The sequence below is a fragment of the Pristiophorus japonicus genome, chromosome 13 (assembly GCF_044704955.1).
Source record: "Pristiophorus japonicus isolate sPriJap1 chromosome 13, sPriJap1.hap1, whole genome shotgun sequence".
NCBI classification, from domain to species: Eukaryota; Metazoa; Chordata; class Chondrichthyes; family Pristiophoridae; genus Pristiophorus; species Pristiophorus japonicus.
Genome location: NC_091989.1, coordinates 118,224,456 through 118,249,933, shown reverse-complemented (window position 1 = coordinate 118,249,933; position 25,478 = coordinate 118,224,456). Strand labels below are relative to the sequence as shown.

At 44.0% G+C, this 25,478-nt stretch overlaps 1 protein-coding gene across 1 annotated transcript in view; it reads left to right on the top strand.

Moving 5' to 3' along the window:
• The window catches only part of LOC139278177 (palmitoyltransferase ZDHHC1-like), an 80,067-nt gene extending 56,225 nt beyond the window's left edge, over positions 1–23,842 (top strand). The window contains exons 9-11 of the mRNA XM_070896830.1: positions 17,643–17,760; positions 18,997–19,096; positions 22,551–23,842. Of these exons, the coding sequence (XP_070752931.1) occupies positions 17,643–17,760; positions 18,997–19,096; positions 22,551–23,122 (790 nt within the window). The 3' untranslated portion in view covers positions 23,123–23,842. The remainder of the gene's footprint in view (positions 1–17,642; positions 17,761–18,996; positions 19,097–22,550) is intronic.
• Positions 23,843–25,478: the final 1,636 nt, after the last annotated feature.

Sequence of the window (25,478 nt, the reverse complement as noted above, 5' to 3'; positions counted from 1 at the left end):
GTGGAAACTTGGGCCCAATATGTGGAGAAATGTGAAGTTATCCACTTTGGTAAGAAAAATTGAAAAGCAGAGTATTTTTTAAATGGTAAGAGATTGGGAAATGTTGGTTTCGAGGGACCTAGGTATCCTTGTACATGAATCACTGAAAGTTAACATGCAGGTACAGCAAGCAATTAAGAAAGCAAATGGTATGTTGGCCTTTATTACAAGAGGATTTGTGCACAAGAGTAAAGACATCTTACTGCATTTATATAGGATGCTGGTGAGACCGCACCTGGAGTATTGTGTACAGTTTTGGTCTTCTTACCTAAGGAAGGATATACTTGCCATAGACGTGCAATGAACGTTCACCAGACTGATTCCTGGGGTGGGAAGATTGTCCTATGAGGAGAGATTGAGTAGACAATGCCTATATTCTCTAGAGTTTAGAAGAATGAAAGGTGATCTCATTGAAACATTCTTACAGGACTTGACAGGGTAAATGCAGGGAGGATGTTTCCTCTGGTTGAGGAGTCTCGAACCAGGGTTTACAGTCTCAGAATAAGGGGTCAGCCATTTAGGACTGATGAGGAGAAACCTCTTCACTCAGAGGGTGCTGAATCTTTGGAACTCGCTACCCCAGAGGGCTGTGGAAGCTCAGTCGTTGAGTATTTTCAAGACAGCGATCGATAGATTTTTGGCTATTAAGGGAATCGAGGAATATGGGGACAGTACAGGAAAGTGGAGTTGAGGTAGAAGATCAGCCATGATCTTATTAAATGGCGGAGCAGGCTCGAGGGATGGAATGACTTACTCGGGCTCCTAATTTTTGTGTTCTTATGAGAGGGAACCTGGAGTTGGAAGTGCAGTAGATGCATGCAAATGATTGTGAGAGGAAAGGATGGTAACACAGTTTGTTGGAGCATGCTCTGTGCCAAAATATGGTTTTGGACTTGAGGAAACTTGGCATAACAGGGATCACAGTCAGTGTTTTACTCTGCCATCATAGCAAGTTCCAAGAATTTGATTCTGGGTTCTGCATGTTGCACCTTGGAGGAAAATTCCAGACAACAGCAACAATTTACCTGATATACTGGACATATAGGTCAAACACATATCTGAGCACTGCAGTCATCTGTTGAGAATGGTGCTCTGTCCTTATAGGAGGTATTGCCATAGAGCTGGATTGTCCAACCTGGGAGCACACGTGGCCCCTGAACCCAGGTAACTCAGTCCTATTTGTACTTGTATTTCTTCTGTGCTACTTTGGGTTTGAACTTTTTGGGTTTGGAGGTCAGAAAAAGGCTGTTTTTAAACGCTATTGCTTTATGGTGGATAAATCCTCAATCAAAACACTCTGTTGGTATCAGCAGCTTGAGATATATGCATATCAATGGGAGCATAGGTCTAATCTTTGTATGTCATCCCAGAGGCTCATAGGCACTTATGGAGCCCATGAAGATAAAAGTTTTGATGGATACCCTTGCCATGTAGGATACTGAATGACATTTGGTATTTTCACATTTCAGCATGTCTCTTTCGTTCAGTTGTGTTTTTCTATTTATAGTGCCCAACATGGAAATTCACAAGTTTGAGTATTATCTCATTATTTTAGAAAGATAAATTGCACAAAAATTCACAGTCTAGTATAAATAAATTGGCTGAGGTGCAGTTCCAGGATGATAAGCCCTGACTGTGAGCATCAGGTTAGCCCTTAAATCAATGCTCCTTCACATGTGGAGAGCTGAAGACCTTGGTCATGCCAGAATGTGTAGCGTAGGAACTGGTGGATTAACCTTCTAATGGCCCTTTCCAGTAAGCTAAGCAAGTGTCGGAAGCACTCATAGAGAAACTCAATCATCCGTGAAGCTATTTGGGCCCAAGTACAAAATTTGACCTGGTCCAGAAATGCCAAGCTGCTCAGACAAGTATAAACAGATTTATACCAAGAATATAGGTCACAAAGAGGGTTACTGTACCTATAGCATGTACATTTTTTCCCACTTTTGAAAGCCATAAGAGAAAATTGATACTTTCAGGGTCAGCTCAAATGGAAATAAGCCATTTTTTTTATATCATTAGAGGGATATTTTTATTTGTAATGTTTGTAAGGAGCCCACTCCTTTTGCTTTAGGAAGTTCTTATTTGTTATATAAGATGTTATGACCATCGTAAGTTTAGAAAAAGAGAGACCATAAACTACACTGCTTATTGAAAACAATTACCTCCAGGCCATTTCTCAGTATGCTATTGGCAGGTTCAGACATGTTTCTGATATGATGCATCATCATTCTAGTTTAATCATAGGTAATGTAATGATTAACTTTGTTTTATGTAGCTGAGAAAACAGCATGATCGAGTTACAAGAGGCTGTCTTTTTATAGAGTGAATAACATTTAATTGGAAGTGTAAAGGATTGTCAGCTATAATTATTCTTCATTTGGAACATACCAAGTTCACTGAACTGTCCAGTTGTGATCGCTTTCTTCCTGTTTAAAACATTTTAGTAATTTCTAATATAGTAATGAATTAATTAAAATAATTAAATGAATATCAAAGTTGAATAGGCCGTTCAGGAGCTCTGGTTCCAATCAGAATGCTTTTACTAGAAAACAGCAGATACTGGTTAATGAGAATTTTTTGTAGTATTTAGTCTAGTAATTCGGAGACTAGCAGGCTCATTTGAGGGACACTAATTCTCTTTAGGCTGTCCAGGTGGAATAATTTGGGGTAGTCTCAAAATAAATTTCCAAATTAGAGGACAGTTGCTGTTAACTTGGCAATCCTACTAAAACAATCCATTCTGATGGCAGATGCTATTTGTGTTTGCAGATATTTAATCATATCAATGCAGAAAATGTGTTCTAATTTGAAGTAAAATGTTTTGCTGTGCTTAAGTAAAGCTATTTCTGAATTTGCAAACAAAATAATACTACTGAATAAAACCTCAACATACAAATTACACTATTAGAAATATCTGCAATATATTTTTTAAAGCCTTTGTTCACATTTTCTGTGTCAATCTTTTCCTTTGTTGAAATTTATAATGGAAATGCCTATGTAAACTAATCACGCTGTAATTACACCCTGCTGCCAGTGATGGCACTGTGGCACCTCAGTTTTGCGCTTCTCAGCTCCTCAGCCTGTACTGCAGAAAAAGTCCTATGCTGCAACTCTGCTTCCCAAATTACCAACTAACAGAAAAATATTGCATTAAAATGAAGACAGAATGTCTGACTTTAAAATGGGGGCTAAATTACATCTGCGTTCCCCGATCCAATTATTTCCCATCCTTTAACCCTACTTCACCTAAAGACTAAACTTGGTCTTAACTGCTTGTTTTAAATGTCACACAAATTGACTACTATTGATAATGAAGGATGCAGTAAAGTGCCATTTTCGGCCATAAAATAAAATCTTTCTTTGCACCAATGTTCTCAAAATCAAACTATTTTCTGTTCATTTGTCCAGTTACTGTATTTCTGTATCACACAGAAACACTATCAGACTTATATTTAAAATAACGAAAGACTTGGATTTATATAGCATCTTTCACGACCACCGGACGTCTCAAAGCACTTTACAGCCAATGAATTACTTTTGAAGTATAGTCACTGTTATAATGTAGAAAACCTTATAATGATCTTGAACTAGGCTGTTTATTGAAATCATGTGTATCTTTTTTATAACTAGGCATTCATTTAAATAAGCTTGCTGGTTAATAGATAATTGCTTTTACTGCTTTGATAAACCATTGCCTTTGTTTAAAAGAAGCCAAAGCTGGAGTTTCCTAAATATAGTTTGACCTTGAGTGTAAATATGCATTGTCTTTCAGGGGGAGTTGCATGGTTCATTTCAATCTTGATGCATTGCACTGTAGTGTTAGGGTGTGGATTTGTTCCTTATCTGTAGTCTTCCAAATCTCTGCTGTTTTTTTTGTGGGGATGTGCTGAATGGAGGCGAGGTGTTTCCCTACACGGAGGGAGAGTTGTACAGAGCTGTTCTTGCACACCTTTTGCCAATCATTTTCAGATTAGCATTGGTAGAGACCTGGGAGCAATTTGCTTTCCTGCTCACTCAGCTGCAGATAGTGTATAGCAAGGCAAACTAACCAAATGGAAGGGGAATTTATCAACCATAGGAATCTTGGAGAAAACAAGGGTAATGCTGGTGTTCTGACAAAAAGATAGCATTACTTTATTCCATAGCTGTTCTATCACAAAGAATTGACTCTTTGCTAGTTCCTGCAAATTATTTGCTATCTTTCTGAATGTGAATTTTGCAGCTCCCAGCAGAAGAAATTTCCTATTAATATCCAGAGGATGTAAATTTTAGGCATGTAAATGATAAACTATATTAATAGTAGTTTGGAGAATAGAAACACTTGCACAAAGGGAACTTCTGAGGTTGGAGAGTTGGGCACATTGGGAAGGTACGGTAGAGAGAACTTTGACTCTGTGCTTGACGCTGTCATTCTTCAACATTGTGGTTCACTTTTGCAAAGGTTAAAATTCACTACTCGGGGGAAAAAAATGGAAAAATTAATGGTGCTTATTTATTATGCTGATGATTGAAGTAAATTCTGCAACAAATAGATCTCTAATTTGCTCGGCATATATTTGATGAGTTTTGACAATTCTTAACTATCTACTGGTTCTAGATGGAGCAGAAGGCTGATTTAAAGTAGTTGATTTGGAATTAAACTGTTACCACATACTGGGCATACGCAAAAATTTGAATGGGCCACTCATTGGGGGAAGCAGGCTGTTCAGAAAGCAGTACAGCTTACGGGGGATTTTGGTGGTCGGAAGCTGAACTCTGGGTCAAATATAACACCACGGTTGCGAACAGTCTGGTTCCGCTTCTGGCAGTTGCCAGGCAGAGGGTTAGAGTCGGTGGCTAGGGCACGGAGTTTGTGGCGGGGGCCAAATGCAATGACTTCGGTCTTCCCAATATTTAGTTGGAGAAAATTTCTGCTCCTCTAATATTGGATGTTGGACAAGCAGTTAGACAATTTAGAGATAGTAGAGGGGTTGAGAGAAATGGTGGTGAGGTGGGGCTGGATATCGTCAGTGTACACATGGAAACTGATGCTGTGTTTTCGGATGATGATGCCAAGGGGCAACATGCAGATAAGAAATAGGAGGGAGCCAACAATAGACCCTTCGGGGACACCAGAGGTAACAGTGCGGGAGCGGAAAGAAAAACCGTTGCAGGTGATTCTCTGGCCACGACTGGATAGATAAGAATGGACAAGGCGAATACAGCCCCACCCTGCTGGACAACAGAGGAGAGGCATGGAGGAGGATAGTGTGATCAACCTGCAGACCGATTGAGAAGGATGAGGAGGGATACTTTATCACGGTCACTGACATAGGATGTCAGTTGTGACTTTGATAAGACTTTGGTACTAGGGCGGTGCGGAAACCTGATTGGAGGTATTCAAACGTGGAGTTTTGGGAAAGATGGGCACAGATTTGGGATGCAACAGCATGTTCGAGGACTTTGGAGAGGAAAGTGAGATGGGGCGGTAGTTTGCAAGGACAGAGGGAATCAAGGATAATGTTCATGTTAAGCTACGTGGCCAGGCAGCGGTCTGGAAGTCCCGCTCAGACCATTCAGTGGCGTTTAAAAGGAAAAACTACTACTGGTTTGAATGGGCCGTGCAACCTGTTAAAGGGGCTACGTACCCAAAAAATGTTAGAGGGACAATTGGTCATGGGCTGGTCTTTTGGAGGAAGAGGGCTGATGACAGCAGATTTGAAGGTGAGGAGGACAGTACCCGAGGAGAGAGAACTGTTAACAATATCAGCTAACATGGGGCCAGGAAGGGAAATTGGATGGTCAGTTTAGTGGGAATAGGGTTGAGGGAGCGGGAGGTGGATCTCGTGGACAAGGTGAGCTTGGAGAGAGCATGAGGGGAGATAGGTTTCAAATTCTTCCAAAAGTAAGGAAAATCTGGTATTCTGTTTTTGAAGGGTGTCATTGCTAAATGGATCAGTCATTAGATTACTGGTATAGGAACTTGTCATGGGTAAACAGTTAACTACAGTATATGTTAAAAATATCAAACCACATTTTTGTTCTATCTTGAGCTTGTAGAATTTTTCTGATTAGGTCTAATTCTGATTAACATGGAGGACATTCTGATGAAAGTGATGGCTGGAAAGGTGATTGGCTGAATTGAAAGATTTCAATTCTATGTGGAGTGAAAAGGGTTTCACACTCAAACTGGGAAGATTTCATCAAGCAAATAATTGGCTCCAAACACTCGTTCTGCCCAAAGTCCAATTATCCACCTGGTATCAAAAAAAATCTGCCTAATAACTCTGTCTTCCCCTTATCTCCAGTCTTTTCGGGGCCAAGTTTCAGCCTGAGTTGCTCCTGTTCTTTTCGAGCAACTGGTTTAGAATGGAGTATCTTAGAAATTGCAATTCTCGGCATTTAGTTTGCTCCAGTTCTAGTCAGTTAGAACCGTTTCAGTTTGAAACAGGTTTTTTTTTTTCAAAAGTGGGTGTGTCCGGCCACTTACGCCTGTTTTGAAAGTTTAGGTTGCGGAATTGGAGCTGAGGGTGGATTCACTCTGGAGCATCCACGATGCTGAGAATGACGTGAGTAGCACGTGTAGCGAGTTGGTCTTACCGCAGGTAAAGGGTCCACAGCCAGCTAGGGAATGGAAGACCAGCAGGAAGAGTAGTGCAAGGAAGGTAGTGCAGGGGTCCCCTGTGGTCATCCCCCTGCAAAACAGATACACTGCTTTGAGTACTGTTGAGGGGGATGACTCATCAGGGGAGGGCAGCAGCAGCCAAGTTCATGGCACCGTAGCTGGCTCTGTTGCACAGGAGGGCAGGAAAAAGAGTGGGAGAGCGATAGTGATAGGGGATTCAATTGTAAGGGGAATAGATAGGCGTTTCTGCGGCCGCAGCCGAGACTCCAGGATGGTATGTTGCCTCCCTGGTGCAAGGGTCAAGGATGTCTCAGAGCGGGTGCAGGACATTCTAAAAAGGGAGGAAGAGCAGCCAGTTTTCGTGGTGCACATTGGTACCAACGACATAGGTTAAAAAAAGGGATGAGGTCCTACGAAACGAATTTAAGGAGCTAGGAGCTAAATTAAAAAGTAGGACCTCCAAAAGTAGTAATCTCAGGATTGCTACCAGTGCCACGTGCTAGTCAGAGTAGGAATCGCAGGATAGCGCAGATGAATACATGGCTTGAGCAGTGGTGCAGCAGGGAGGGATTCAAATTCCTGGGGCATTGGAACCGGTTCTGGGGAAGGTGGGACCAGTACAAACCGGACGGTCTGCACCTGGGCAGGACCAGAACCAATGTCCAAGGGGGAGTGTTTGCTAGTGCTGTTGAGGAGGAGTTAAACTAATATGGCAGGGGGATGGGAATCAATGCAGGGAGACAAAAAGAAGGCAAAAGCAAAAGACAGAAAGGAGATGAGGAAAGGTGGAGGGCAGAGAAACCCAAGGCAAAGAACAAAAAGGGCCACTGTACAGCAAAATTCTAAAAGGACAACGGGTGTTTAAAAAAAACAAGCCTGAAGGCTTTGTGTCTTAATGCAAGGAGTATCCGTAATAAGGTGGATGAATTAACTGTGCAAATAGATGTTAACAAATATGATGTGATTGGGATTACAGAGACGGGGCTCCAGGATGATCAGGGCTGGGAATTCAACATCCAGGGGTATTCAACATTCAGGAAGGATAGAATAAAAGGAAAAGGAGGTGGGGTAGCATTGCTGGTTAAGGAGGAGATTAATGCAATAGTTAGGAAGGACATTAGCTTGGATGGTGTGGAATCTATATGGGTAGAGCTGCAGAACACCAAAGGACAAAAAACGTTAGTGGGAGTTGTGTACAGACCTCCAAACAGTAGTAGTGATGTTGGGGAGGGCATCAAACAGGAAATTAGGGGTGCATGCAATAAAGGTGCAGCAGTTATAATGGGTGACTTTAATATGCACATAGATTGGGCTAGCCAAACTGGAAGCAATACGGTGGAGGAGGATTTCCTGGAGTGCATAAGGGATGGTTTTCTAGACCAATATGTCGAGGAACCAACTAGGGGGGAGGCTGGGTGTTGTGTAATGAGAGAGGATTAATTAGCAATCTCGTGCGAGGCCCCTTGAGGAAGAGTGACCATAATATGGTGGAATTCTGCATTAGGATGGAGAATGAAACAGTTAATTCAGAGACCATGGTCCAGAACTTAAAGAAGGGTAACTTTGAAGGTATGAGGCGTGAATTGGCTAATGATACTTAAGAGGTTGACTGTGGATGGGCAATGGTAGACATTTAGAGACCGCATGGATGAACTACAACAATTGTACATTCCTGTCTGGCGTAAAAATTAAAAAGGGAAGGTAGCTCAACCGTGGCTATCAAGGAAAATCAGGGATAGTATTAAAGCCAAGGAATTGGCATACAAATTGGCCAGAAATAGCAGCGAACCCGGGGACTGGGAGAAATTTAGAACTCAGCAGAGGAGGACAAAGGGTTTGATTAGGGCAGGGAAAATGGAGTACGAGAAGAAGCTTGCAGGGAACATTAAGACGGATTGCAAAAGTTTCTATAGATATGTAAAGAGAAAAAGGTTAGTAAAGACAAACGTAGGTCCCCTGCAGTCAGAATCAGGGGAAGTCATAACGGGGAACAAAGAAATGGCAGACCAATTGAACAAGTACTTTGGTTCGGTATTCACTCAGGAGGACACAAATAACCTTCCGGATATAAAAGGGGTCAGAGGGTCTAGTAAGGAGGAGGAACTGAGGGAAATCCTAATTAGTCGGGAAATTGTGTTGGGGAAATTGATGGGATTGAAGGCCAATAAATCCCCAGGGCCTGATGGACTGCATCCCAGAGTACTTAAGGAGGTGGCCTTGGAAATAGCGGATGCATTGACAGTCATTTTCCAACATTCCATGGACTCTGGATCAGTTCCTGTCGAGTGGAGGGTAGCCAATGTAACCCCACTTTTTAAAAAAGGACGGAGAGAGAAAACAGGGAATTATAGACCGGTCAGCCTGACCTCAGTAGTGAGTAAAATGATGGAATCAATTATTAAGGGTGTCATAGCAGCGCATTTGGAAAGAGGTGACATGATAGGTCCAAGTCAGCATGGATTTGTGAAAGGGAAATCATGCTTGACAAATCTTCTGGAATTTTTTGAGGATGTTTCCAGTAGAGTGGACAAGGGAGAACCAGTTGATGTGGTATATTTGGACTTTCAGAAGGCTTTCGACAAGGTCCCACACAAGAGATTAATGTGCAAAGTTAAAGCACATGGGATTGGGGGTAGTGTGCTGACATGGATTGAGAACTGGTTGTCAGACAGGAAGCAAAGAGTAGGAGTAAATGGGTACTTTTCAGAATGGCAGGCAGTGACTAGTGGGGTACCGCAAGGTTCTGTGCTGGGGCCCCAGCTGTTTACACTGTACATTAATGATTTAGACGAGGGAATTAAATGTAGTATCTCCAAATTTGCGGATGACACTAAGTTGGGTGGCAGTGTGTGCTGCGAAGAGGATGCTATGAGGCTGCAGAGTGACTTGGATAGGTTAGGTGAGTGGGCAAATGCATGGCAGATGAAGTATAATGTGGATAAATGTGAGATTATCCACTTTGGTGGTAAAAACAGAGACACAGACTATTATCTGAATGGTGACAGATTAGGAAAAAGGGAGGTGCAACGAGACCTGGGTGTCATGGTACATCAGTCATTGAAGGTTGGCATGCAGGTACAGCAGGCGGTTAAGAAAGCAAATGGCATGTTGGCCTTCATAGCGAGGGGATATGAGTACAGGGGCAGGGAGGTGTTGCTACAGTTGTACAGGGCTTTGGTGAGGCCACACCTGGAGTATTGTGTACAGTTACTTGAGGAAGGACATTCTTGCTATTGAGGGAGTGCAGCGAAGGTTCACCAGACTGATTCCCGGGATGGCGGGACTGACCTATCAAGAAAGACTGGATCATCTGGGCTTGTATTCACTGGAGTTCAGAAGAATGAGAGGGGACCTCATAGAAACGTTTAAAATTGTGACGGGTTTAGACAGGTTAGATGCAGGAAGAATGTTCCCTTGGTTGGGGAAGTCCAGAACCAGGGGTCACAGTTTAAGGATAAGGGGTAAGCCATTTAGGACCGAGATGAGGAGAAACTTCTTCACCCAGAGAGTGGTGAACCTGTGGAATTCTCTACCACAGAAAGTTGTTGAGGCCAATTCACAAAATTTATTCAAAAAGGAGTTCGATGAAGTCCTTACTACTAGGGGGATCAAGGGGTATGGCGCGAAAACAGGAATGGGGTACTGAAGTTGCATGTTCAGCCATGAACTCATTGAATGGCGGTGCAGGCTAGAAGGGCCGAATGGCCTACTCCTGCAGCTATTTTCTATGTTTCTAAAACTTACTCCAAACTAACTTAGAATGGAGTAAGTGTAGATTTTTGTACGCTCAGAAAAACCTTGCATACACTTAGAAAATCAGGCGTAGGTTACAAATCAGGCATAGGGAATGGGGGTGGGGTTTAAAGGGAAGTTTACAAACATTAAACACTTCAGTTTTACAAATAAAGCGCCATCATCAATAATAAATGATAAATACATCAATAAATCAACCAATAAATCAATCCAAAAAAATTATTAAAAAATTAAAAAATTTTCTACTTACCGACTGCAGCACCAGCAGCCCTCCAACACCGTGCTGGGAGGCCCCCACCCCCCAGTGTGTCTCTGTCAGTGTCTCTATTTCTCTCTCTGTCTGTCTGTGTGTGTGTCTCTCACACTCTGTCAGTGTCTGTGTTTCTGACAGCGAGGAGAGGGGAGGGAGAGGAGGATGGGGGGAGAGAAGGGGGGGGGAGAAGGGAGTGAGGGGGGCGGGGAGGGAGGCTGAACGGGCCTGGCCGGGCCCAAGACTTTGGGCGGGGCCCGCCCCCAGCACTGGATTTACAGGTAGGTGTCCGGGGGGTTGGGGGGTGAGTGGGAGTCGGGTCGGATCCGGGGGGGGAGCGGGAGTTGGGTCGGGGGCGGGGTGGCAGTTGGGTCAGGTGCGGGAGGGAGTCGGGTCGGGTTCAGGGGGGGAACGGGAGTCGAGTCGGGTCCGGTCCGGGGGAGGAGGCAGGTCGGGTTGGGAGGAAGCAAGAGCTGGGTTTGGGAGTTGCAGCCTGATCCATGCAGCCCCAGTGAGGCCATTCGGCCAGGGCTAGGGGCTGCATGCTTCGGGGCCCCTTCCATACAGTTTTGGGTGCCTGGAGCTACTGCACATCCGCGCCCATTGTAGCGCGCATGTGCAGAGGTCCCGGCACTGTTTTCAGCGCAGGGACCTGGCTCTGCCCCCCACAGCTCGTGCTGCGCCGCGCCCAGCTCCAGAGGGCCTGCAGGGAGCCGGAGAATCGTTAAGTATTTTTTAGGCGCACTTTGTGGCGCGAAAAACAGGCGTCCAGGTTGGGGCTTCGCCGTTCTAGGCGCGACCCGAAACTTGGGCCCTTCATCTCTATTATTCCTTCAAACTGTATCATTTGACATTGATATATAGGGCCCAAGTTTCCACATGATTTGCGCCTGATTTTTAGGAGCAACTGGTGGAGAACGGACTATCTTAGAAATCGCAATTCTCCACAATTTTTTTTCTGCAGTTCTAGTCAGGTAGAACAGTTACACTTTGGAACAGAATTTTTTCTTCAAAAGGGGGCGTGTCCGGCCACTGATGCCTGATTTCAAAGTTTCCACAGTGAAAACGTACGATTTTTGTAGAACTGAAAAAACCTGTTCTACACATTAAAAAATCAGGCGCAGGTTACAAATTAGGCGTCCAGAACGAGGTTGGGGGGGGAAGGGAAGTCATTAAATTCTATAATAAATCCTTATTTATACTTATACAAATATTATACAAATAAATCCAACCTGAATAAACATTTATAAGCAAAGAAAAGATTAAATAAACCATCTTCCTACCTGTGTGAACCGAAGGCTGAACGGGCCGGCCCGAGACTTCGGGCAGGGCCCGTCCCCAGCACCAGATTTACAGGTAGGTGGCGTTGGGTCGGGGAGGGGAGGTTCGGTTCGGGTCGGGGGGAGGGAGAGAGGGAGAGAGAGAGAGAGAGAGAGGGAGGGGGGAGAGGGGAGAGAGAGAGAGAGAGGGGGGGGGGAGAAGAGAGAGAGAGGGGGGGAAAGAGAGAGAGAGAGAGAGAGAGAGGGGGGGAAAGAGAGAGAGAGAGAGAGAAGGGGGGGAAGAGGGAAAGAGAGAGAGAGAGAGGGGGGAGAGAGAGAGAGGGGGGGAAGAGAGAGAGAGAGAGAGAGAGAGGGGGGGAAAGAGAGAGAGAGAGGGGGGGGAAGAGAAAGAGAGAGAGAGAGAGGGGAGGGGGAGAGAGAGAGAGAGAGAGAGAGATGGGGGGGGAGAGAGAGATGGGGGGGAGAGAGAGAGAGAGAGAGAGATGGGGGGGGGAAAGAGAGAGAGGGGGAGGTCAGGTCAGATCCAGTCCGGGAGCAGGAGCGCGGGTCCAGTCGGCGGGGGGGCGGAGCGGGAGTCGGGTCGGGTCCAGTCGGTGGGGTGGGGGGGTGGGGGGGGGGGGGCGGTGCGGCAGCGGGAGTCGGGTCGGGTCCAGTCGGGGGGGGGGGGCGGCGGAGCGGTAATCGGGTCGGGTCCAGTCCGGGGGGGGGGGTAGCGGGTGTCGGTTCCGGTCCGGAGGCGGGGGGTGGGGAGCGGGTGTCGGGTCTGGTCGGGGGGTGAAGCAGGAGCTGGGCGTGGGAGGAGCCTTATTCACGCAGCCCCAGTGAGGCCATTCGGCCAGGGCTAGGGGCTGCGTGCTTCGGCCCCTCCCACGCAGTTTTGGGCGCCTGGAGCTACTGCACATGCGTGCCCACTGTAGCGCGCATGTGCAGAGGTCCCGGCATTGTTTTCAGCGCAGGGACCTGGCTCCGCCCCCCCCCCACAGCTCGTGCTGCGCCGAGCCGAGGGCCAGAGGACCTGCAGGGAGGTGGAGAATACGGAGGATTTTTTTAGGCGCACTTTGTGGCGCGAAAAACGGGCGTCCAGGTCGGGACTGCGCCGTTCTAGGCGTGTGTGGAAACTTGGGCCCATAGTAAGAAACAGCTGAAATTCTGTCACCTAAGTATCATATTGGGAGGAATAGAGTTCCATTGATGTAAGTGGAAATGTTTGAACACATTCCTAAACTACCACGTATGGGAATTATTTGCATCTACATTTAATAGAATGATTTCAACAAGTATTTTTGCTTCCTTTGAGTTCTGGCATAACATTCATAATTTGAGTTTTCCAGTACATATGGTCATTGCTATTTCATGAGAAAGAAAAAAATCACACGACACTGACTAATGCAATGGGTTTCACTTCTGGGACTTGGGTTCAGCCCAGTCTCTGTTGGCTGTAAGAATCCTCTCGGCTGTTCAAAGCAGTTCCTAGTGGATTTGGTGTACACAGCACAAAATTGGCAATCTCACTGAAGGTTTACAGAAGGAACGTCCAGTTTTATGAGCATGGGGCTGAATGCTACTATCGAAACCAGTGAGTAGGAGGCTGCCTGATGCACTGAGAATTCAGACAACCCCATACACAAATTGCAAGGCTCCACAAACACAATAAATTAGATTCCCCATACACACAAAACTATTACCACGAATGCACAAAAAGCCAGATTCTCAACGCAAAACTGAGACTCTTGCACTAAAAATTTAAGCCTCAAACATGAAAACAAAATCAAGCCGCCCTCCTCTTCCCTTTATTCTTCTCTCCCTTGTCTGTCGTCCCCATTTTCCTTTCCCTTGAAGCTGGAAAACTGGAAGTTTCAGCCTAAACTCTTTTAAAATTTGAATTGGTGGTGAGATTGATGCAAAAAGGCAATTACCTAATTGGGCTAAATCCACCAAACAAGAAACAAACTTTTCCAGTTCTCCGGGCCCAGAAACCCTAGCCGGCTGCGACTGAGCATCAGCACCATCTTGTATTAAGCGTACAAGGCTGATTTCAACAATGGTTAGTTGAAACTGGCTTTGTGCATTTAACATTAGAAGACACAGGCCCAGATGAAAGGAGCTCCTGGGCCGTGTGTTGGATATTGCTGGGCTACAGGATGGCTGATGTGGGAGTGGTGTAGCAGGGTGTTCTTCTGCATTTGGCACCATGGGACATTGTTGGGGTGGTGTCAAGGGAGTTTTATTTTGCAGTTAACCATGCTACAACTCAGCTAGGATTACATCATTGTGATGCTAAGTACCCAAAATGAAAATGATTAATTCCATAGCAGCAGTATCCCTTCGGTTCCATTGTTAAAAGAAAAATCACATTTTTGTTCAAGTTTTGCTGTTTAACAATTGATACCAGTCCTGTGGTATTTGTGACAGCTCCTAACTAAAAATTCAGTTTTCATAAATAATTAATAAATTGGTTGTGAATGTTGCAAATTCAGTTTGGTATAAGATTTAGTACATCATCATCATCATAGGCAGTCCCTCAGAATCAAAATGAGTCCTTAGGTGGCTGAACAGTCCCTGTCACAGGTGTGACGGACAGATAGTCGTTGTGGGAAAGGGTGGGTGGGACTGGTTTGCCGCACGCTCTTTCCACTGCCTGCGCTTGATTTCTGCATGCTCTTGGCAATGAGACTCTCGGTGCTCAGCACTTTCCCAGATGCACATCCTCCATTTAGGGAGGTCTTTGGCCAGGGACTCCCAGGTATCAGTGGAGATGTTGCACTTTATGAGGGAGGCTTTGAGAGTGTCCCTGTAACATTTCCTCTGCCTACCTTTGACTTGTTTGCCGAGAAGGAGTTCCGAATAGAGCGCTTGCTTTGGGAGTCTCGTGTCTGACATGCGAACAATGTGGCCTGCTCAGCGGGGCTGATCGAGTGTGGTCAGTGCTTCAATGTTGGGGATGTTGGCCTGGTCGAGGACGCTAACGTTGGTGTGTCTGTCCTCCCAGGGGATTTGCAGGATCTTGCGGAGATATCGCTGGTGGTATTTATCCAGCGACTTGAGGTGTCTACTGTACGTGATCCATGTCTCTAAACCATACAGGAGGGCGGGTATTACTACAGCCCTGTGGACCATGAGCTTGGTGGTAGATTTGAGGGCCTGGTCTTCAAACACTCTTTTCCTCAGGCGGCCGAAGGCTGCACTGGAGGCAGTGTTGAAGCTCATTGTCTGACATTGTTAACATTTCTTATTAGTGAATTATTGAGTAAGGATTTGGTGAAATTCTACCCATCAGTAATTTTAGCTAACAAGTCAGCTTGGATATAAAATAGGGATTCTCATGAGTTCAAATCCCACCATGACAGCTGGAGAATTTAAATTCAGTTAATTAAATAAATCTGGAATAAAATGCTAATATCTGTAATGGGGACCATGAACCTATCGATTCTCGTAAAAACCCATCTGGTTCACCAATGTCCTTTTAGGGAAGAAAATCAGTCGTCTTTACCCGGTCTGGCCTATATGTGACTCCAGACCCACAACAATGTGGTTGACTCTTAACTTCCCACGTGATATCAAGAAATGGCTGAGCACTTGATACAGCAAGGACTCTGGGCCCCAACAACATCCCAGCTGTCGCACCTCTAGCCAAGCTGTTCCAATACAGGTACAGGTGCAGCATCCAAAATCCTGAGTTCCGGAATCTGGACCCGCCGATCCGACCTCGGGCCTCGCCTTGCCGCCGCTGCCCTTACGCCGCCACTCGCCTCGCCCCGCTGCCCTTACCATGGGGCCTTCTCACCGGCCCGCCCCAACACCACCTCTCCGACATGGCCCGTTGGCCCGAACGGCTCCTCGGTGGCCCGTTGGCCCGAACGGCTCCTCGGTGGCAGGGCCCTGCCCAACCGGCTCCTCAGCATCAGGGCCCCACCCGAACAGCTCCATGGTGGCGGGGCCCCGCCCGAACAGCTTCTCCTCGGCGGAGCCCGCCCGAACAGCTCCACCTCAACAGGGCCGGCGGCCCAAACAGCTCCTCGATGGCGACCACCCCCCCCCCCCCCCCCCCTTTTTTCTGACGTTCCGAAATACAAAAATACCCGAACCTCGGCTCGGGTGTTATCCGGATTCGTGACGTCAAAGATGATCCAAAGTCCGGAAAAACGCGGAATCTGGGACCACCTCGGTCCCAAGGATTCCAGATTCTGGACCCTGCACCTGTACAACACTATCGTCAATCCGACAAAATGGAAAATTGCCCGGGTATGTCCTGTCCACAAAAAGCAGGACAAATCCAATTCGGCCAATTACCGCCCCATCAGTCTACTCTGAATCATCAGCAAAGTGATGGAAGATGTCGTCAACAGTGTTATCAAGCGGCACTTACTCACCAATAACCTGCTCACCGATGCTTAGTTTGGGTTTTGCCAAGACCACTCTGCTCCAGACCTCATTACAGCCTTGGTCCAAACATGGACAAAGGAGCTGAGTTCCAGAGGTGAGGTGAGAGTGACTGGCCTTGACATCAATGCAGCATTTAACCGATTATGGCATCAAGGAGCCCTAGTAAAACTGAAGTCAATGGCAATCGGGGGGAAAATTCTCCACTAGCTGGATTCATACCTAGGAAAAAGGAAGATGGTTGTTGTTGGAGGCCAATCATCCCTGCTCCAGGTCATCGCTGCAGGAGTTCCTCAGGGCAGTGTCCTCGGCTCAATTAATGGCCTTCCCTCCATCATAAGGTCAGAAGTGGGGATGTTCGCTGATGATTGCATAGTGTTCCATTCCATTTGCAACTTCTCAGATAATTAAGCAGTCCATACCCGCATGCAGTAAGACCTGGACAACATTCAGGCTTGTACTGATAAGTGGCAAGTAATATTCGCGCCACAGAAGTGCCAAGCATTGACCACCTCCAACAAGAGAAAGTCTTACTACCTCCCTTTGACATTCAATGGCATTACAATCTTCAAGTCCTCACCATCAACATCTGGGGGTCACCAGAAACCTAACTGGGCCAGCCACATAAATACTGTGGCTACAAGAGCAGGTCAGAGGCTGGGTATTCCGTGGTGAGTGACTCACTTTCTGACTCCCCAAAGCCTTTCCACCATCTATAAGGCTCAAGTCCGGAGTGTGATGGAATACTTTCCACTTGCCTCAATGAGTGCAGCTCCAACAGCACTTGAGATGCTCAACACTACCCAGGGCAAAGCAGCCCGCTTGATTGGCACTCCATCCACCACCTTAAACATTCACTCCCTCCACCACTGGCGTACCGTGTCTGCAGTGTGTACCATCTACAAGATGCGTTGCAGCAACTCGCCAAGGCTGCTTCGACAGCACCTCCCAAACCCACGACCTTTACCACCTAGAAAGACGAGGGCGACAGGCACATGGGAACACCATCCCCTTCATGTTCCCCCTCCAAGTTACACACCATCCTGACTTGGAAATGTATTGCCATTCCTTTATTGTCGCTGGGTCAAAGTCCTGGAACTCTCTAACAGTACAGTGGGAGTATCTTCACCACACGGACGGCAGCAGTTCAAGAAGGCGGCTTATTACCAGGTTCTCAAGGTCAATTAGGGATGAGCAATAAATGCTGGCCATGCCAGTGACACCCACGTTCCCGAAATGAATTTTTTTAAACTCCTTATGCCTAAAGTGCAATACCATCAGCGAATATTTCCATTCTAATATCACTGCCTAACTGTTGTCTGTTTTATTGTAGACCACCAGAGTATTATCAGAATGGTGACTTGAGATTGTCCAATACTAAGCTGGAGGATGATTCTTTGCCTACAATTTCTGCTTATCTTCAGCAAGCCAGGTTAAAGAAGACTTTGCAGGTAAAGGACACTGATGTACAGAAAATTACAAAATACATGTATATAAGAATTCAGGGGGTGACTAAAGCAGTTGAGCATTTGATTTCCAAGAAAGATCCTACATTTAAGCTAAAAGCTTTTACCCAAAGTAACTCTTCTCAATAAGAAATATTTAATCAGTTCTTGAGCTCAGCTTCAGGGTACCAAGCAAAAGCAAAAGCATTTTATTTGGAGAAGGAAAAACTAACTCCACACAATTTGGCTCTGAAGGAGAATTGTTGGGGCATGCCCTAAACTAAGCAGTTATGAGTTTTCTGTATCTCTAAAGCAGAACATAACTGAAACAATTATGTAATCCTGTCAAAATAACAGTTTTCAGGTATCTACTGTCTAATGCTACATGCCAACATCATGACATGACAACAACTTGCACTTGTATAGCGCCTTTAATGTAGTAAAACATAACACCATCACTGAACATTTAGACCATTTGCAATCTATATCAATGATAACTCAGTTACACATTAGCGGTGAAAAACTGAAACTGTGCACTTTATGTACCACCTGTACTGCATGTGTGTCTTGCTGAGTTGCCCTAATTTTTCTGGAAGAGGCCTGTGCCATGTTCTTTATTGCATCGAGTGCTATCAACTGAGGACTGGATAAAGCTATAGCTTGGTTTGTATCTGTTCTAGTTCGATGATGATTGATTCTATGTTCTGCACAGCAACAATTTAACAGACTCCGTAGCAACGATAAATTATGATTGACTTTATCAGTAGTCTGCTGTTTTACTCCCTTTCTCATTTCAACAATATTTGTTTAAGTGGGGATGGGGGTGGTGGGAGGGGGTGCCTGATTGGAATTAGGCGCTGGGTGACTATGCAGAGGTTATTGAGGGTAAGTGAAAGAAGATTTGTTCAGTCAACATCCATAAAACTGTTGCTTTACAGCACCATTGTAACTAGTGTTATATGCCCAATACTATAAGGTTCATGGCCAATAAATGAACTTATTCCTTCATGTAACATCACGGGAACTACTGAAATTCTTTCAGATCAGCTTGGTTGCGAAAACAATTTGAGATTTTTTTTAAAGTTCTGGAATAGTATTTAGAGAAAATGCAATAATTAGTGCTAAAGTTATGTTTTTGTTTTACATGTAAGCTGCTCTGTCCCAGTTCTAACTGGGGTGTATATATCCCTTGGGCAGTGTTTAACATTGGATGAGTGACTGTTATTAATCTTTTTTATGAAGAAAAAGAAGAGAGTACGCAAAGTACATTCAGATGTAATTAATGACAGGTCGTCAGGCAGCACCATTAAACTACCATCAGTTCCTCCTCTATCAGAACCAGGTAAGGATCCATTTGTAATTAACTAATAAAAGCAAGAAAACTTTGAAAGCAATGTTGTGCTTTTTGTTTGCAGATACTTATGCCAAATTTAAGGAATTATGAACTATTATACACGCCCAACAGCCCAATTTTTTAAACTTTCATATTTATGATCATAATTTGAAATGAGCTAATGTGTGTCAGCAAAAAAACCTTTGCCTAATTGGTGTCATCTTGATGCAATGAATTAATGTAAATTTTATGATTTATTTTAATTAATACAGATACCTAACCCATCATATTTCTATACATAAAAATATTATACTTTTCCCCGAAGGCCTGATGGATAAAGGCATTGTAATATCTTATACTATCCAGCTATGTGAGCCAGAAGGTCCTGTGTTCATTTCCTTCTTGTGTTGAGTTACTAAATTTCAGCTGAGACACCATTCTTTGTGCTGCAATTGGCCTTTACCTGTGGGTAAAGGAGGGGAAAAATCCAAGCAGGTTACTACTCATGATTTCTGTCCAGTGACCTCTGCTGGAAAAGCATGGATGTTGATAAGAATAGAATTGGGTTTAGTTCTGATGCCCTCCATGGTCAAACAGCCTTATGACATTGTCTGAGCTTAGTATATGAAGATGACTATTTGGGCTACCCACACTCCTGGCACCGTGCCCTAGTAAAAGTCAGTGTTTTCAGGAGGGGTGGGGAGAAAATTGAGTGAAAAAGATAGCCATATAGAGCATTGTATTTCAAATGTAAGAGTCTTTGCAAGTACAAAATATGTGACCCCAACTATTTACAATCTATATTAACGACTTGGAAGAAGGGACTGAGTGTAACGTAGCCAAGTTTGCCGACGATACAAAGATGGGAGGACACACAAAATCTGCAAAAGGACATAGACAGGCTAAGTGAGTGGGCAAAAATTTGGCAAATGGAGTATAATGTTGGAAAGTGTATGGTCATGTACTGTGGCAGGAAAAAAAATCAAAGAGCAAGATTGCAAAGTGCTGCAGTACAGCGGGACCTGGGGGTACTTGTGCATGAAACACAAAAGGTTAGTATGCAGATACAGCAAGTGATCAGGAAGGCCAATGGAATCTTGGCCTTTATTGCAAAGGGGATGGAGTATAAAAGCAGGGAAGTCTTGCTACAGTTGTACAGGGTAATGGTGAGGCCACATCTGGAATACTGCGTGCAGTTTTGGTTTCCATATTTACAAAAGAATATACTTGCTTTGGAGGCAGTTCAGAGAAGGTTCACAAGGTTAATTCCAGAGATGAAGGGGTTGACTTATGAGGAAAGGTTGAGTAGGTTGGGCCTCTACTCATTGGAATTCAGAAGAATGAGAGGTGATCTTATCGAAACGTAGAAGATTATGAGGGGGCTTGACAAGGTGGATGCAGAGAGGATGTTTCCACTGATAGGGGAGACTAGAACTAGAGGGCATAATCGTAGAATAAGGGGCCGCCCATTTAAAACAGAGATGAGGAGAAATTTCTTCTCTCAGAAGGTTATGGATCTGTGGAATTCGCTGCGTCAGAGAGCTGTGGAAGCTGGGACATTGAATAAATTTAAGACAGAAATAGACAGTTTCTTAAACGATAAGGGAATAAGGGATTATGGAGAGCGGGCAGGGAAGTGGTAATGAGTCCATGATCGGATCAGCCATGATCGTATTAAATGGCAGAGCAGGCTCGAGGGGCCGTATGGCCTACTCCTGCTCCTGCTCCTATTTCTTATGTTCTTATGTCATGTGGTGACCAAATTGTAGTAAATATAGAAAAATCAAGTAAGATGAGTTTGTGATACTTTATCACCTCAACTTGTTCCACGTTCTCTTTTTAGTTGGACTACCTTATTAATTGTATAATCAAGATAACTTTAAAACAGTAAACCACAGCCAATCCAACATTTTTTTTCAAATTAAAACTTAAAACCTCTTTCCTGCAGAACATATTTTACGTCTGTGAATGCTGTAGTTTACCCAATTAGTATATTTTCCTCAATTCAAGATCACTCAAATGGCTGCATAAAACTAGATGGCATTATTAATTTGTATGTTGATGAATGCCATAATCAAAACTGCAGAACTTTGCCTTCAATAAATATGCTCCCATTAAAGGTTGTTCAGGATAAGCTAAGTTTTGGGGAAATTATACATATAATCAAACCTCAATTATCCACACTACCATTATCCCCTATATTATCCTCATTCTTAGTTATCCGCATTCCTTATTATCGCCTCCAATGATCCTTATCAGCAGCCTCTATAATGCTGATATCAAGAGGCTACCAAGAGGTCTGTTGCAAGTGAGTGCTTTTTGTCTTTTAAGTTCATTTGAGAGAGCATGGTTTGCATCATGGAAGTATGTTGGCCAGCTCTCTTGAATCTGTGGCAGGTTCACTAGTAAAGTTGGGAATGGGTGTGGGGGGGATAGGAGGTGGGGTGAGCAATACTGAGCTGATAATTCAGTGCGAGCCGATTTTCATAGCAGGACCAGAGCAACCAGGAGGACTGAGATAGGCAGGTGGGGAGAGACAATGCATTCGACATAATGAGCAATTGTGGGAACTCATGAATACCAGGTTGGTAAACTTGGTCTTCAGCGGGAGCACAAAGTGGGTGATGGCAAATCGTCAGCCCATGATACAGCAAATGAATACCAAAGAAAACCGGATGGGTTTAAATTGGGCTGCTGATACACTATCACCGAAGACCAATTTCACCCCCCTAATAATTTACATTATCTGCGATGAGGAGGGGTCCCTCTCCATTATGGTGATAAACAAGATTTCATTGCACAACTTAAAAGGTCAGGCAGCTTTGAAGGGTAGGCTGAATGTTAATTACTATAGAATGTAATCTTGCTTACGTAGATTCACAAAGAAATCATAGATTATTACAAAATTGCACTTTTCCTATTTTGTGTAGGGTACACATTTTTACTACCTCACTGTTTCAATTTTGTTACCTATTTTATTCCCTAAATATTTACCTTTTTATTTCACTCTCCGCTTCTTTTCCCCCACCCCTTTAATGGATTCTAACCTCTGGAGCCTTTCTGAGCTGAGAGGATAGTAATGTGAGTGGAAGACTTTTCTAAAACTTGTCCTGTCCAAACTCAGCTGACTGCAGTGTACGTACTGTCAGGCGAGCTATATAAAAGGAATCTTTCAAGGAGCCTGGTCAGGAAATGAAAAAAACAATTTGAGGCTGGGCTGGAACATGAGCAATGTGACTGCAGGGTTTTCAAATGGCCGTCACCCCACCCAATCCCGGCCACTGCCCTACCTAATCCCGAAGGTTACATCTTTCTAAATGTACAAATTTTGCATATCCTTTAGCTTTGCAGCTATGTAGCATTTAAGTAACCCGAGTATTAAGTATAGTTTAATCGAAGAATTCCTGTATTAATCAATACTGATTTAATTATGTAACTCCACTTTCTCACTCCGTTCCCACAGATCTTTCTGCTGCTTTCCAGAGTTCAATGGTCCCTATCCCAGCTTTCCCACCAAGGGCTATTCTACCTCCCTTAATGCTAAATGGCATTAACCATGTGCAGGCTGCAGGCCCTCCAGCTGAGTATCACTCTGATTCTGCAGAGTCCATGGATGAAATTCCGGTGATCCAGACAAGACTTGGCAGTGCAGCAATGGTCGACTACACCAACAAAATCCTTCACAGTGCAAAGGGCAACCTTGGAAATTCCCTTCAGAGTCTGATTCCCAAACCACAGCACCACGGTGAAGGACCAAAGCCATTTTCTCCACTGCAACCAAATATTAGGAAGAGCTCAAAGTTTGCAAGTTTAGATCCAAAACTTGAACTGGTTCACAAGGTTCCACCTGTGTATGTTAGTCACAGCAGTGGTGAATTTCCTCTACCAGAACTATTGCAACACCCTCGAGCTAAAATGGAGCATTCTGGGTCTGGAAAACGGAAACTGTCCAGTAAAAGATACTCCGATTTGCCTGTGTTCTTTCTCCACGCCAGGGATAACTTAGACACAAGAACAAACACAACATCGGCGTGACTTTTAAGACCTAATTTTGAATTACTAAAATGTTCAATTAGTTTCAACTCATAAATGTTAAAACTGGGGTCCTAGCATTCATCCAGTTTTGGTGTATGAAGAAAGTGAGTTGATTGGGAGCCATAGGAAGTGGTACGTGATGCTATATAGAGCTAGTCCTAACCTTTGGCACGACCTTGGGATTTGAACATTTAATCAGTATTTTTTCCTTTTTTATATATACATATATAAATGAGGGTTGACATTCTGTGAAAATATCCCTCTTACAGAGGCTTTAATATATTTTTGCTTTTTGTTATTTTTATATAAATACTATTTGGCACTAAATAAACGTCAATATAAATCATTAGGCCAATCAGAAATGAAACTATGTTTCTCAGGGACAGTTTCAATGCTATGCTTTGGAAGTATAACATCAACTTTTTTTAAAATTCTGGTTACAGTCCAATTTATGTAACTTGGTGTGATGGGAGGTTGTAACAATCTGGAAAAGTTTTATAGACTCTTCATTTAATGAAGATCCTGTAAATAGATTTCCTGGAAACATAGCATTTACTTTGTGTGGCCTTAACATTCTTTTAAAGGTAGTTGACATTAGCCTTTTTTGTGTCCAGCTTGTTAAAATATTTCTCAATGTTTTATCCTCTGAAGTGCCAATCACCCTACAGATGTAATTTCTGTTTAACCTTTTCATGACTACAGTACTATTTCTGTACTGAAATAAAGCATTTTAAGTTACACAATTTTTTAATGTTTATTCAGATATTACTATGGAATAACTGCATCACTCAAATGCTGTGGCGCAGGTTATTAGGATGTGGATTGCACTTACAATCTTCCACCGTGCTTCCCACAGTTTGTAAAATTAAATATTAGGAAGACCGAGGCAGTTGTCTTCGGGGTCCCTGCCGCAAACTCCATTTCCTAGCCACGACACCATCCCTCTCCCTGGCAACTGTCCGAGACTGAACCAGACTGTTAACAACCTTAGAAATTCGCCACCGTAACCATTTTTTGGAGCTAAAAGTTTTTTTTTGGTGCTAAATAAATTTAAGGCCATTTTGCTAGTTTCACCAGTGGTGTAACACCATTCTTTTTAAAAACCGTTTTTGTGATGTCACTCAGCATCAAAACCAACGATAATGCCGTTTTTGACAGTTTCCTCAATAAGGACATTTTTAAGGACAGTGATAAATACCGATTTGAAAAAGCTTGCCGTACCTGGTCGAGTCCGATCGAAATCAGCGATAACGGTGCCATCTTGGGAGACTGAGCTTCTGTAGAAATGGACTTGCATTGATACAGGACCAGATTTACAATCAGAACTGTACAACCAGGGCAGTTATTTATGCTCTGGGATTTCTACACATTATAGTCATTTCTTTGATGTCAATAAACACATTGGGAGCAAAACAGTTTTTACAGCTTGTGAGGTGAGGTGATAATATTTGAATGTTATCATCCTACGCAAACATTTGCCTGAATGGATCAGCAATCACAGAGGTTAAATTAATCTAGTCCCCAATCTGTCAAGTTCAACCTGACTTTAATTGAATGATCTTCAAGGCAGAACACATAATATATGAACATAAATGTCCATGGAATGGGGCAAAGTTTAGGAGATTTGATTTGATTTGATTTGAGTTTGTAATTCCATGATAGACAAAAATGTCTGCACTCCTACTGGAATTGAAGCTCAAATTGTACAGCCTCTCATTGTTGAATGACAATCCTGTGCATTATAACTGACAGTTGCAGTTGGGTGGCTTGTAAAAGCCCAACTCTGTTATGTGCAAACTGTCCACATTGCAGTCCTGGACACACTGTACTACACGGTAACAACAAGCCTGGGATGGGACTTCCCCAATCCCATTCTTAAGCTGCCCGACGACTCCAATTCCAAAGGTGGAGATTAAGAAGAATTTGACAGTGGTGACAGCGAATGTGATAAGAGTGAGAGGAGGGGCACTTGTCCGGGGAGAGGTGGGAGCCAAGCGCCGAAAAAACCATCCTGTCGGCTGGTGCGCCGACTTTTTTGAAGGATCTCCAGGGTTGTTAAATGTAATTGGAAATAAGTGTCCAGTAGAGTCATTAACAGGTCTGTATACTAAGTTTTCTGTGTAGTTGCATTTTTAAACTGATTGAGGCATGTAACTCTGCTGATCAGTTTCCAGATCTGCACTAAATCCCAATAACTTCAGTTTGACTACCCCCAACTCCTCTCTTTCCCCCCCTCACCCCATTCACCAGTATCTGGGCATGCGCAGAACAAGTGTTATTTTTAACATGGAAAAATTTATCTCCATCCTTAAAAACGGTGGTATTTTAACACACTGCCAAAATTTTAAAAACCTTT